Source organism: Chrysemys picta, chromosome 2 (genome assembly GCF_011386835.1).
Source record: "Chrysemys picta bellii isolate R12L10 chromosome 2, ASM1138683v2, whole genome shotgun sequence".
NCBI lineage: Eukaryota > Metazoa > Chordata > Testudines > Emydidae > Chrysemys > Chrysemys picta.
In genome coordinates this window covers 274085899-274100277 of record NC_088792.1, presented here as the reverse complement: position 1 = coordinate 274100277, position 14379 = coordinate 274085899, and the positions used below count along the sequence as shown (strand labels likewise).

General features: G+C 43.1%; 1 protein-coding gene across 24 annotated transcripts in view; it reads right to left on the bottom strand.

The window, feature by feature from the left end:
- Positions 1 to 14379, bottom strand: part of EFR3A (EFR3 homolog A) — a 151663-nt gene that overhangs the window by 60343 nt on the left and 76941 nt on the right. For all 24 annotated transcript variants that reach the window (XR_010599015.1, XR_010599013.1, XR_010599018.1 and 21 more), the window contains one exon: positions 6607 to 6744. Coding sequence is in view for 19 of the 24 variants with exons in the window: in XM_065586159.1 (XP_065442231.1) it covers positions 6607 to 6744 (138 nt within the window). In the remaining 5 variants the exon portion in view is untranslated. The remainder of the gene's footprint in view (positions 1 to 6606; positions 6745 to 14379) is intronic.

Here is a 14379-nt window from a genome sequence, read left to right as displayed (position 1 = left end):
GCAGCGTCATCCAGAGGTGTTGCCGCTGAAATGCCGCTGAGAATCGGCGGCATTTCAGCGGTGACGTCTCTGGATGACGCTGCTTCTTGGCAGCATTTCGGTAGCGACACCTATTGACGTTGCCGCTTGTCAGCAGCATTTCGGCGGATGCTTGTCCGCCACCACGGTCCTCCGTGGCTCGTGGTCTGGCACCCACCAGACGAAAAAGGCTGGGGACCACTGACCTAGACCATCCCTGACAGATGTTTGTGTAACCAGTTTTTAATAACTCCAGTGATGGGGATTGTACAACCTCTCTTGGTAACCTATCCAGTAATTAACTCTCCTTATTGTTAAAAAGGATTTCTTAATAATTAACCTAAATCTCCTTTGCTGTAAATTAAGACAATTATTTCTTGTTCTATCTTCTGTGGACAGTGATCAATTGTTCTCCATGTCCTCTTTATAACAGCCCTTAACATATTGGAAGGACAGAACAGGTCGTGCTGGTGGGGGAGTGGCACTATATGTGAAAGAAAGCATAGAATCAAATGAAGTAAAAATCTTAAATGAACCAAATTGTACCATAGAATCTCTATGGATAATAATTCCATGCTTGAATAAGAAGAATATAGCAGTAGGGGTATACTACTGACCACCTAACCAGGATGGTGATAGTGATTGCGAAATGCTCAGGGAGATTAGAGAGGCTATAAAAATAAAAAGCTCAGTAATAATGGGGGATTTCAACTATCCCCATGTTGACTGGGTACGTCACCTCAGGATGTGATGCAGATACATTTTCTTGACACCTTAAATGACTGCTTCTTGGAGCAGCTAGGCCTGGAATCCACAAGAGGAGAGGCAATTCTTGATTTAGTCCTAAGTGGAGCACAGGATCAGGTCCAAGAGTTGAATATAGCTGGACCGCTTGGTAATAGTGACCACAATATAATTACGTTTAACAACCCGGTGGCGGGGAAAACATCACACCAGCCCAACACTGTAGCATTTAATTTCAGAAAGGGGGACTACACAAAAATGAGGAAGAAAGTTAAACAGAAATTAAAAGGTACAGTGCCAAAAGTGAAATCCCTGCAAGCTGCATGAAAACTATTTAAAGACACCAAAATAAAGGCTCAACTTAAATACATACTCCAAATTTAAAAACATAGTAAGAGAACAAAAAAAATGCCACCGTACCTAGACAAAGTAAAAACAGCAGTGAGAGGCAAAAAGGCATCCTTTAAAAAGTGGAAGCTAAATCCTAGTGAGGAAAATAGAAAGGAGCATAAACTCTGGCAAATTAAGTATAAAAATATAATTAGGAAGGCCAAAAAATAATTTGAAGAACAACTAGCCAAAGACTCAAAAAGTAATGCAAAAAAAAATTTAAGTACATCAGAAGCAGGAAGCGACTAAACAACCAGTGAGGCCACTGGACAATCGAGATGCTAAAGGAGCACTCAAGGACAACGAGGCCATTGCAGAGAAACTAAATTAATTCTTTGCATAAGTCTTCATGACTGAGGATGAGAGAGAGATTCCCAAATCTGAGCCATTCTTTTTAGGTGACAAATCTGGGGAACTGACCCAGATTGAGGTGTCATTAGAGGATGTTTTGGAACAAATTGATAAATTAAACAGTAATAAGTCACCAGGATCAGATGGTATTCCCAATGTTCCCTCTAATCTTTTACATCCGTGAGTGGAATGAATTTTGTCATGTCCACCAATATGGAGGTGATGAGTGGCGGGGGTGGGGCAGAGGAGTGTGGGAGGGGGCATAGGGCTGGGCCAGAGGGTTGGGGTGCGCGGGGTGTCACATTAGCTATCTAGTCATTTGGTATCGAAGTTGATTTAAATTTTTTAAAAGGGTTCCAGTGGTGATCCCGGCAATTACAGGCCAGTAAGCTTGACTTCAGTAGAGGGCAAACTGGTTGAAACTATAGTAAAGAACAAAATTGAACAAAATTGTCAGAAGCAGAGAGGAGTGTAATTTGTTGGGTAAGAGTCAACATAGTTTTTGTAAAGGGAAATCATACCTCACCAATCTACTAGAATTCTACAAGCATGTGGACATAGTGTACTTAGATTTTCAGAAAGCCTTTGACAAGGTCCCTCACCAAAGGCTCTTAAATAAAGTAATCTGTCATGGGATAAGAGGGAAGGTCATCTCATGGATTGGTAACTGGTTAAAAGATAGGAAACAAAGGGTAGGAGTAAATGGCCAGTTTTCAGAATGGAGAGAGGTAAATACAGGTGTCCCCCAGGCATCTGTACTAGGACCAGTACTATTCAATATATTCATAAATTATCTGGAAAAAAGGAGTAAACAGTAAAAATTTGCAGATGAAACAAAACTACTCAAGATAGTGAAGTCCAAAGCAGACTCTGAATAGCTACAAAGGGATCTCACAAACTGGGTGACTGGGCAACAAAATGGCAGATAAAATTCAATGTTGATAAATGCAAAGTAATGCACATTGGAAAACATAATTCCAGCTATCCATATAAAATGATGGGGTCTAAATTAGTTGTTATCACTCAAGGAAGAGATCTTGGAGTCACTGTGGACAGTTCTCTGAAAACATCCATTCAATGTGCAGCAGCAGTCAAAAAAGCAAACAGATTTTTGGGAATCATTAAGAAAGGGATAGATAAGACAGAAAATATATTGCCTCTATATAAATCCCTGGTACATCCACATCTTGAATACTGTGTGCAGATGTGGTTACCATCTCAAAAAAGATGTATTGGAATTGGAAAAGGTTCAGAACAGCTTCCATGAGGAGAGATTAATAAGATTGGGACTCTTCAGCTTGGAAAAGAGATGACTAAGGGGGGGATATGATAGAGGGCTATAAAATCATGACCAGTATGGAGAAAGTAAATAAGGAAGTGTTATTTACTCCTCAGAACACAAGACCTAGGGGTCACCAAATGAAATTAATAGGCAGCAGGTTTAAAACCAACAAAAGGAAGTATTTCTTCACACAACGCACAGTCAATCTGTAGAACTCTTTGCCAAAGGATGTTGTAAAGGGCAACACTATAACAGGGTTCAAGAAAGAACTAGATAAATTCCTGGAGGATAGGTCCATCAACGGCTATTAGCCAGGATGGACAGGGATGGTGTTCCCAACCTCTGTTTGCCAGAAGCTGGGAATGGTCGACAGGAGATGGATCACTTGATGATTACCTGCTCTGTTCATTCCCTCTGGGGCAATTGTCATTGGCCACTGTCTGAAGACAGGATACTGGGCTAGATGGACCTATGGTCTGACCCAGTATGGCCATTCTCATGTTCTTATATTTGAAGACTTATCAGCTTCCGCCCCCCAAATCATCTTCTCAAGACTAAACATGACCAGTTTTTTTTAAACCTTTCCTCACATGTCAGGTTTTTTTAAACCTTTAGTAATTTTTGTTGCTCTCTTCTGAATTCTCTCCAGTTTCTTCACATCTTTCTTGAAGCGTGGTGCCCAAAACTGGACACAGTACTCCACCTGAGGCCTCACCAGTGCTGAGCAGAAGAATTGTCTCCATGTCTTATACACCACACTTGATAATACACCCCAGAATAGCATTAGCCTATCACAACTGCATCACACTGTTGATTCACATTTAATTTTTCATCTACTATAACCCCCAGATCCTTTCCTGCAGTACTATTGCCTAGCCAGTTATTTACCATGTTGTATTTAGGCATATAGCATTTTCATCTCAAATCAACTAAACTCAAAGAAATTCAGAGAGACTAAAATCAACACAATTTGAAGGCATAACCACTGAAGAGTATTAAAAGGAAAATATATATATAGCTTAATTAAATTATAGAAGTCAACTGGGAGCATAAGGTATCAGTCTACAAGTATTTCTAAACACCAAGAAAGTAGAGGCCAATAACATTCCTGTAGAGTAGCTAGAGAGTTATCAGACTACACTGCATATGCAGATCCACATTCTTGGGAGTATGAGCCTTAATGGTGCAATTCAAGAACCATTCAGAAAGCATTCTCTTGAATCACATTTGTTGGAAGGACAACCAATCCTTCTCTATTATTACAAAAACTTTATATAGATGATGCTGTGGCAAAATTCAAGTCTGTAAGGGTATTATACTCTGAAAACTCGATTGATAGTGAATAGCCTTCCTTTCCCCTTGGAGACATAGTACAAATATGCAGTCTTGAATAGCTGAGGCATAACTATATGAGATTCTAAACAGTCTGAGAATGTTAATAACGAAAAAAAGAAAAAACCCAATGTGTGCATATTACTATAACTCTTTTCAACTTTCATTAACTAGTAATTTTTGCATGATGGAGCAGTCAGATTTCACCAAAATTAATCGTGAGAATTTGAGACAAGGCATATATTAATAGTCATATTGACACTGAATGAGCAATAAGAATTCTTGCCAAAGACCAACATCACTAGGTTGACAGATTTTATCTGTCTCAGGCACCAATGTGGCCAGCCCTGTTACTGTACTGACAGCCTCACAATATTTTAAGTTTCAGAGTAGCAGCCGTGTTAGTCTGTATCCGCAAAAAGAACAGGAGTACTTGTGGCACCTTCGAGACTAACAAATTTATTTGAGCATAAGCTTTCATAGGCTACAGCCCACTTTAATGTATTCACCATCACAACACCCCTGTGAAGTAGGAAAGTACTATTATCTCCATTTTACTGATGGCCACAGAGACTTGCTCAAGGTCATATAGTAAGTCTGTGGCAGAGCAAGGAATTGATTCTGGGTCTCCCAGGCTAATGCATTAACTACTGGATCATCTTTCCTCTCCAGAGAGCTTTGCCAGAGATTCAAATATGCTCTCTTATAAATGGACACTGTCAAGAAAAAGAAAAATCTTATTTCCCCGTCTGAACCCCATCCACTAAAATGATTCCTCTCTCCTTTATCCCAGAGAAACTAGGAATGCAGTGAGAGGGTGGCTGTTATACTGCTTCCTCACCGAGGCTTCAAAGGGCTTAACTCAGAGGCATAGTAAAGCAAGAGGCATCAGACACTAGCTGGCCTAATGGTTATTCTTCACTGAGCTCTGCAGTTGCAGAAGAACAGTGCAGTAGATGACCCCTCAAGCTGTAGGCTGCATGGTCTGGCACACTGACTGGGACTGATTAACCAGGGATGGATTTGCAAAGTTTGAAGATTGTTGGTTACTATGCAGACTTGTCCTTGAATGTAGAAGTAGGCCCAGTAAACCACTTAACTAAAGGTAGAACTGGTGCCATTTCTAAGGGGAAAACACAAACAACTTTTATCTTCAGATTTAGCTTCTTCAGTATGAATACTGATGTCAGAATATGCAGCAGCAAAAACAGTAACTGCTCTAATTTCCTCCCAGGTCTTTCCATGTGGTGTAAATTGCTTTCAGTAATTTAGATCACTGTGAAATCATTATTGGAATATAAATGCCAGTTTCTACAGTTCATTCACTTTTGATATTCAGCTATTTACTTAGCAAAATGTTGGTGGAACACCCTTCCATTTCAGTATGTAACCTCTGCACTTTGGTTAAAATGCATTATGGACAACTAACAATTCACAAATGTGTTTGAAAGTATGCACAATCTGCATTTATAATGTATGAACTTCACCTGGGTGGTCATAAAAATAAACAAATATTACTTTAATAGATTAACTGCAAGAAGGACATTATTTCTATTGATTTAGCTCTTTATTTCTATTGGTGCTAACTTAGAGGCCCAAATCAGTATCAGGCCTCTCTGTGCTAGATGCTATGCAAACACACAGCAAAAGAGTCAGTTCTGGACCCAAAGAGCTTATAATTTAATCTGAGACAAAAATAACAAGAGTGAAAATAAGAAGGCAGGAAAAGATGATGGGGAGAACAGTTACATCAGTCAGTTCCGTGCACAAGCCAAACTTCACTGAAGGTACCAAATACACTTTAATATAAATTAGCTTTCCCTGACTGATGGACAACAAAACCATCATCAGCTGGCTGATTTCCTGTATGTTCACAAGCAGAGGTGGGTCTTGAAGAGGGATTTTAAGGAAGGGTAAGTAGTATCCATATGTATTAATTCAGAGGGGTGTTCCATGCATAACCCATGCTTCCTGGAATTAATGTGGACTGTTCCCTTCTGGAGGGTGGACCGCAGCAGTTTATGAGTTGGCTACGGTCTTTGAGCAAATAGAGTTGGGTCTTTTAGCTCAGGCAGTAGAGGAAGACTGCTGAATTAAAACAGTAAACCCAAGTTCAGTCTCCACTGGCGACAACCCATCCAGGGCACTGTAGTACAGGGACTGCATGGGGAAAGCTAACAGATGGGAAGACAAGGCTGGCATCTAGCTGGGACAGGCAGATTTATGAAGGGCCTTGAAAAAGGGGACGAGAAGGAATTTTATGGGGTAGAATTTTATGAGATGAAACAGGAGGAGCCAGTGAAAGGATTCAAAGTGACATGATCAGAGTGATGGGCAGGGAAGAAAGATTAGAATACTTTAAGAGAAGCTCTTCATATATACAGTGAAGAAGTTTGTCATTAGTATTAAAACTGTTAATCTTTTTTATTGAAATATTAAACACACTTCCACCTTTTAGGACAGTCATTTTGATATTGTTTTCTACTCACGCAAAAACTGGTCTAACAGCATTGTTCATATTTCCATAGGTTGCTCGGCCCAACAGTTCTCTAAAACAATTCTCGGCCAGCAGAGCAGGGTTCTCCTCTTTCTCTCCTCCTGTAGGCGAAGAGGGTGGGCCAGTTCGACTGAAACAAAGAAAAAAGTTGCACTGGAGTTATTCTTACCTGTTACTCATACACCTATCCCTAGGTACTTTTATGGCTCTCATTCATCTAGTATTCGAGTGCTTGACTTATGCAAAGCCACTCAACAATGACCGCTGCAAGATATCTCATCCAACTTGTTCCAAGACAGACAGTGCACGACAAGCGGGGATGTAAACCTAGAGTGCACTATAATGTCAGGCACTAACCAGCCATGTGGACGCTGCTACTGCGCACTAAAAGTATAGCGTGCTTTGATCTACTCTAGTTTCATGTAGCCAGTTAGTGCACTGCACGTTAGTGTGCTGTAAATTTACATCACAGCCTACTGTGCACTAACTGTCCAGCTAGTCAAGCCCTGTGTATTTTTGTGGCTCAAAATTTTATCTGTGTCTGTACTAGGTTGTGAATTACCTGGAGCAGAGACTGAATGTCAGTCTTTACATATCTATTCTCCCCCAAGCAAACTGTAGGGGTTCAATAAATAATTTAGTTATAGGACCAGTAACTGACAGGAGGCAAAACAATGGCTATCAATACTGAGTTTTGACATGTTATTTGTCCAGTAACACCATCACATCTAATATTGTAGATTTGTCTATGGACTGAGAAACCTGGTGAACAAATGGTTGCCCTTTCATCCTAGACAGCTTTAAATCTAAAACCTATTTGGCAAGATCAAATCCACTCATTAGCTATGTAGCTATATGATTTGGTTAGCTTTAATTCAGACAATTTTGTCAATCCTTACATTATCTGAAGGGTTCCATCCTTATCTGAAGGAATTGGATGGAGGTTCCTGATCTGAAGGAACCTCCATCACTTGCTGTAACGCACTCCAAAAAAACCTTAATTGGTGAATACTCTCTCTATTGCCTTCCTCTTTCACATGCAGCTTTTATTAGAGGAGTACTTTGGGGCAAATGGGACAAAAAGTTCCTGCAACGAACCTTGTGTCTGGTAAAAGAAGAACAAGTCAAACAGTTTTGAAGGAGCCCCAGCTGCATTTGTATCAGCCCTGAACTCAGCTATCCAAAGAAATCCAAAGAAATATCCAAAGAAATTGAGCCATTCTTGGTCTTGGTCTTACATAACCCTCTAAGTATAGCAGAAAAAACTATGATAAAACATAATACTTTATTTAATGCCTTTTTATGGATTTCATTCCATCAGAATTCAGATTATTGAGCGGGCAGGAGCCATTCAGCGGCAGGTGGCCTCCTCCATGGCTGTGGGCTCATCCTCCTCCTTGCAGTCCTAACTAGAAGTCTCTGCTCTGTCCTGCTCACCCACTCCCATGATGGCAGGGCGGCGGAGGGGTTCCTGCGCTGCCACAGGGTCGGTGGACAGCTGATCCCTGGAAGCACAAGGAAGGCTGAAGTCCATGCAGGGAAGAGCAGAATCCTGTCATGGCCCCACTGACTCCCCTCCATGACAGTGGGGCTGCAGAGGGTTCCTTGTGCTGCTGCAGGAGTCATTCAGCCTCTCTCACGGTTGAGGACTTGTCCTCCCCCCTTGCAGTCAGGGTCTTTTATCCAAATGTCCACATTATCCAAATGCCTTCCTTATCCCCCAGCATGAGATACACGCTGTAGAAGGCCTGTATCTCATGCTGGGAGACAAGGAAGGGATTCAGATAATGCAGACATTCGGATAATGGGGTTTTGGATAAACAGGAACATACCATACATCTATACAACAGACAGGTCGAAAATAATTTAAAGCAAAAGTTATGCGATGTTTCAGGCTGCATAAAATATTTTTGGTAACATAGCTAAGATTTACTTGTATGTATTTATTATATTTCAAAATGAATTAAAAGCCCCAAATCTATGCAAGAACTTGGGCAAAACTTTGGTAAGAACAAAGTGACTAATGATCTCCTTCACTCGCCCACCGCTTAATCCTCATTCGGTGGGTGAGTGTGAAATGAATACTCCAGTACTTTTGCAGTAACAGTTGGTTTCCAGGTTAAAAAAAATTGATGGAACTAATTAGAACATTGCTGCCCACATAACTACATCACAACTAGATCCTGCAGACCTTAAAGTCTGCAAGTATATTCAATTCCGGAAACACAATGCTTGAGTGTTAACTTTGTTTACAAAGAATGTCAATCAAAAGAGGCACGCCATATTTAAGTTTTCAGTAGCTTAAAGCTATAGTCTATGAGTATCACAAAGAGTCAGAGGTTGAAAAGAAATGTCATTTTAGTCAAATGACAACTTACTTCACAGCTCTAAGGCTTTCCAGTGTTCGCAGAAGGTTTGTGGTTTAAGGCCATCGTGATCTAAAATTACATAGTCAAGCCTAAGTGCCTCTGCTCTGGTCAATATTTTAGAAGCTACAATACTAAGTAGGTGGTTAATAATTAGACGCTTGCCAAACACTTTTAGAGTGCAAAAGAGGAGATCGTGAGGACACTTGTCTAACAGAATGGGAAAAAAAACTGGATTTGCTATTAGAAGGTGAGTCCATATAGCCTGAAGCAGCGAGCCTCCTGGCCTGGCTCAACAGACTCAGGCTAGCAAGACTTATGCTAGTGCTCTAAAAATAGCTGTGTAGAAAGTGCTTTGAAGGTGCAGCTAGATTCAGAGCCTGAGTCACAACTTCAAAGCACTGTCTACACAGCTTATTTTTAGCCCAAGCCCTGCTAGTCCAAGTCTGTTGACCCAGGCTGGGAGGCTCATTGCTGTGTAGACATACAGTTTGTGTTTTACCACCGCTTCTGCCCAATGCCAACCACTTTATTGTTAAGTTATATTGGTTATTTCAGTTCCAGTTTTTAAACGGGATATACCAATTGTAAAGCTGAATGAAAATTAAAATGAACAAAACCATTTTAATTTCGGCACATAACTGGTAGTAATATACATAGTGATGCTATGACTTCAATTTCTTAATTACCTACAACAGTGATATTTAATTACATTTTCTGGTGGGCCAGATACGGCAATGTCCAAATCTTGGTGAGCTAAAGGGCACTCTAGGGCCAAAGGGCTTTTCAGGTGTTTGCTCTCTAGTGAGCCTGCCACCGGCCAGGGCTTGCAACCTTTCAAGAGTGGTATGCCAGACTATTTATTAATCTCAACATAAAAAATTAAGCATGCCAGTAGACAATATTCCGATGAAATGTTGCAAACAACTATTTACACAAATACACTGTAATGTTATTAAAACAGCATGCTATTAATATAAATTCTATTAAAACTACAAAATTCACATTAGACATTAAACTCATAAGAAATGAACGGACATCTAATTTTCTTTTCTTACAGCCTGAAATTTTGACATTTGCTCGCAGTCTTTTTCGGAAAGGTGCTGCACAGTACCAATCAAATTAACTAATGAAAGCATATCAATTACAGATCACTTTAAGTTGCATAAGTATCTGATAAAGCACCCCCCTGCCAGTTGTGCCCAGCCCCACCTCTGCTCCTACTGGATTCTTCACTCCCTCTCCCAGAGTGTGTGTGTGTGGGTGCAGCGGGGTCCCCCCTCCCCTCTTCCAGGCAGAGGGCAGCTCCAGGAGTTCTCTTCACCAACCTTTCCGCTCCCTCCTCCCCTCCTGTAAGCCCCCTCCCTTCCTGTGAGAATAGGCTAGACTCCTCAGGGAAAGGGAAAAGAACTCTGCTGTTTCCAGAACAGGTCTGGTTGGCTGCTGCTTCCCAGAAGGCATGAAAGAACAGCTGATGCCCAGGCAAATGGAAGACCATTGTAGGCCAGATCTGTGTCTCAGGCTGCCAACTGAAAAACAATGCAGTAAGTGATACATTTTGGAGACGCCTTATAATCCAAGGTCCTGAGCTGCATCCCCTAAAGCCTCTGTGTTAATCCAGCCCCGAGTACATGACAATGTTTCACTGCAGAGAACTTTGCCATTTTTCCACTGCAGCTATCAAAGAATCTGTTATGAATGGGTATGTGGTAAATGCCTGCTCAGCTTGTAATAAACTACATAAGAGCTCTTCCAATCCCTACTTTGAGCATTTATTCTAGAAACCAGGAGGAGGAGGAATCTTTCAGGCTTATGAAAAAGAATATATTATACATATACTAGCAATTAGATAGTACATTTCTCCCTTGTAATACAGAACTGTAATAAAGTATAAAAGTGCAGTAGTGAAAAAGAATAAATGACTGTTAGAATTATAAGATGCAGCAAATCTGGAGTTTGCCTACATGTGGGGTGGGGTGGAGGGTGTTAAACCACATTGATGCCATTATTTAATTGGCAGTACGTAAGCCACGCGAATAGCATGCATACAGGAAGGCTGTGCATTTTTTTAATTTGCATTGTTGTGTACACTAAGCATGTGGAGTTCTTGGAGGATCTTCTATGGTCCTTTGTTTTGCTGCTAAGAAGTATGCATTCTGGGATTTTTCTCTCTACATTGTGGGATGCATAGCAGAAACCAGGAGGGTTCAAATTCTTAAAAAACGAAAAAAAAAAAACCCTAGGTTTCTGCTTTCTCTGCCCCATGCTCTTTCTGGGTGGGTTAGCCCCATTTTCGTATTTCTGTTGGCCAGCATGGACCAAACAATGCGCCGCACTGCACCTCTATGCTGGCAACTGTGAATATACAGAGGCAGGCTGGGCTGCATTTCGGCACTTAAAGCTGGATGAATTTGGACTTTGCCTGCTGCACCACCCAGCAGATGATGTGGCAACAACTGCAGCTGTCCAGTAGCACCAGCAGCTTCAGTGAGGTGAGGATGATGAAGAAGATGACACAGAGCAGCTGATTTTAGAGGAGCCATTCCTGAAGCAGCTTCACACCATGCAGTGCCATTTCTGGGCTCAGGAAACCAGCACTGATTGGTGGGAAAGGAGAGGTTACTAACCCTGTGAGGTACTTGGAATTCTTTGAGATGTGTGTCCCTGTACATTTTGTACTTCCCATGAACAAGCGGACTCTAGTCCCAAGAACCATTGAGGAACTACACTTGCAGTTAAAGAACGTTCAGATTGAGGTGAAGCACCTGACCTGCATCCTGAGACACAGTTGAGGTTTGACTGGGAGTTGCCATGGAGGATGAGGGGTGAGTTTCATGAGGTAAGGAAATTAAGCTTGTCTTATTTTTAGGGGCGGGCTTCTTGGCATCCTTATTTTTAGGGGCGGGCTCATTGCTGCATCCACCACCAAGGTCCCCGGTTGGAGGTGGGTGAAGAGGTGCTCATACCCCTTTTGTGGGACAAAGTAACGCCTCTCTCCACCCTGGGCGTAGGTGGTATAGAGGCTGGGGTCTGCCAGAGCACCTTTGTGGTGTTTTGTACAGTTTTTATAAGAGGCAGTGCCACCCCGGAGGGATCCTCCAGGGAGAATATGTCGACCATTGGGTCCAAGTCCTCCACAACTTCCTCAGTTTGCATACTGAGTTCCTGGTGGGCTTTCATGTCCATTGCCGGGAGGGACATAGTAGTGCCCACTACTGCCTCATGCGGCGAGGAAGAAGATGAGGCTTGAGGTGGGTCAGCATCTTCCTGCCCCTCCGGTTCCCTGGTGATGTGCTCAGGGACATCCACTGCCGCTGTGACTAGTGCTGCGGGAGCCGCAAGCGTTGGCAGCTCTGACAACGAACCTAATCCGGGAGGCCCGGGGTCTGCACCCCATGATCCTCAGGAGCCCTGGGGTAGGGGAGGACCCACAGGCAATGAAAACTACTGATGCCGCCTTGGAACTACGCCCTTGGGCTTGGTGATAGGCCCAAGCTGTCCAAAAGGGCCATTGTACCGGGCCCTGCCACTGGGGTGGCCAGGACACCATCGGTACAAAGGGTCCTCCGTTCTACAGTGCAGAGACCGGTGCCAGGATCTTGAGCGGTACCAGCTGTGTCGGGACACGAACAACTCTGCCTCTGACTCAGAGGAATAGTCCGAGCCCGACCAGAGAGAGGTGGATCCTGACCTGGCACCGGGGCGCTGAGTAACATTGTTGCATCATGGTGGACTTGCCACGGTGCCAGATAGGTGGTGCCGCTGTCAGTGCCTGAAGTGGTGCAGCAGATTTACCGGGTATCGGTGCTCCAGGAAGGAGAACTACTCTAACAGGAAAGGAAAAGCTATCTACTCTTGGAAGGTTTCAGAGTAACAGCCGTGTTAGTCTGTATCCGCAAAAAGAAGAACAGGAGTACTTGTGGCACCTTAGAGACTAACAAATTTATTAGAGCATAAGCTTGAAGTGGGCTGTAGTCCACGAAAGCTTATGCTCTAATAAATGTGTTAGTCTCTAAGGTGCCACAAGTACTCCTGTTCTTCTTTCTACTCTTGGAAGAGAGTCTAAACCTTGCTTTAAAAAAAAAAAATCTGAATTAGTGATAATTAGTGCATAATATCTGTCAATATCTTCTATCTTCTGCATATTAAAAAGCAGCGAGGGAACTGTCTTGTCCATATGCTCCAGGATGAGCTGGGGATTGTGCTGTCTGCACCCGAACCGGTGAATGCGAGGCAGGGGACTGTGCTGTCATGGCAATCAAGTCCCATGCGGCCTTGAAAGTGTCTGGTGTGGAGGGAAGGTTAAGGTCCTCCTCCAACACCTCCACGAATACCAGGCCTCCCCTAAAGGCCAGAGTCAACGGTGACGGGACCAATGGACCAGCCTTCTGGTGTCCCGCTGTGGGACGCACCACACTGATGTCCTGTTTACTCTTCTTGGCATGGAAATGGCCCCCTCTGCCTTTTTCTTCTCATGCGGCTTGGGGATTGTGATCGGTGTCACACTGATGAGCCGGCCTTCCACGCTGTGCCGATGCTTCTTATGAGAGTCCTTCCTCGGTGCCAAGGTGTCCCGCACCGAGGCCAGTGCGCTGTGCAATGAGGCTGCTGGTGCCACCTCTTGTGCTGGTTGAGGCCAGAGAGCAGACTACATTAAAAGGAGTTTCAGCCGATAGCCTTTCCCACTTTTGGTTCTGGGCTTGAAGCCACTGCAAATACTACACTTGTCCTGCAAATGTCCCTCTCCCAGGCACTTCAGACAAGCGGCGTGCAGATCCCCTCTGAGCATAGGCTTACCACACCTATCACACGGCTTGAGCCCCCGGGGCCGCAGCAGGTCTTTGACAGTACTCTCAATCTCTCTTGGGAAGCCCAACAGCTGCAGCGAAGACACTCTCCTCCTGACCACTGCAGTGAGTGTAGATCGTGCTGCAATATCTGCAGCATCCAAGGAAGCCTGGAATGATATCTTTGCCAGGAGCTGACCTTACCTACAATGGCCTTAAACTGGTCACGATGTTCCTCTGGCAGGGCTCAATAAAGGAATTAAGTTTGTTGTAATTTAAATAATCATATTTGACCATGAGTGCCTAATAATTTGCTATCTTGAACTGAAGTGTGGCTAAAGCATAGCATTTGGGACCAAAAAGATCAAGCCTCCTGTCATCCTTACTGTAAAGGGTGGACTTTGAGCTATGCTATCTGCCTTGTTCACTAAAAGTCTTCACTACCAGGGAATGTGGAGCTGGATGAGAAAATAAAAAACTCTGATTCCCTGACAGGGACATACCACCTTTTATCTGCCCTCTTGCAAGTAGGTGGTATGGCAGCTAGGGTTTGCTAAACTGTCTTAGCAGCCTCTATTGACCAGAATGACAATGTCTCTGCCAGTGTGGGTA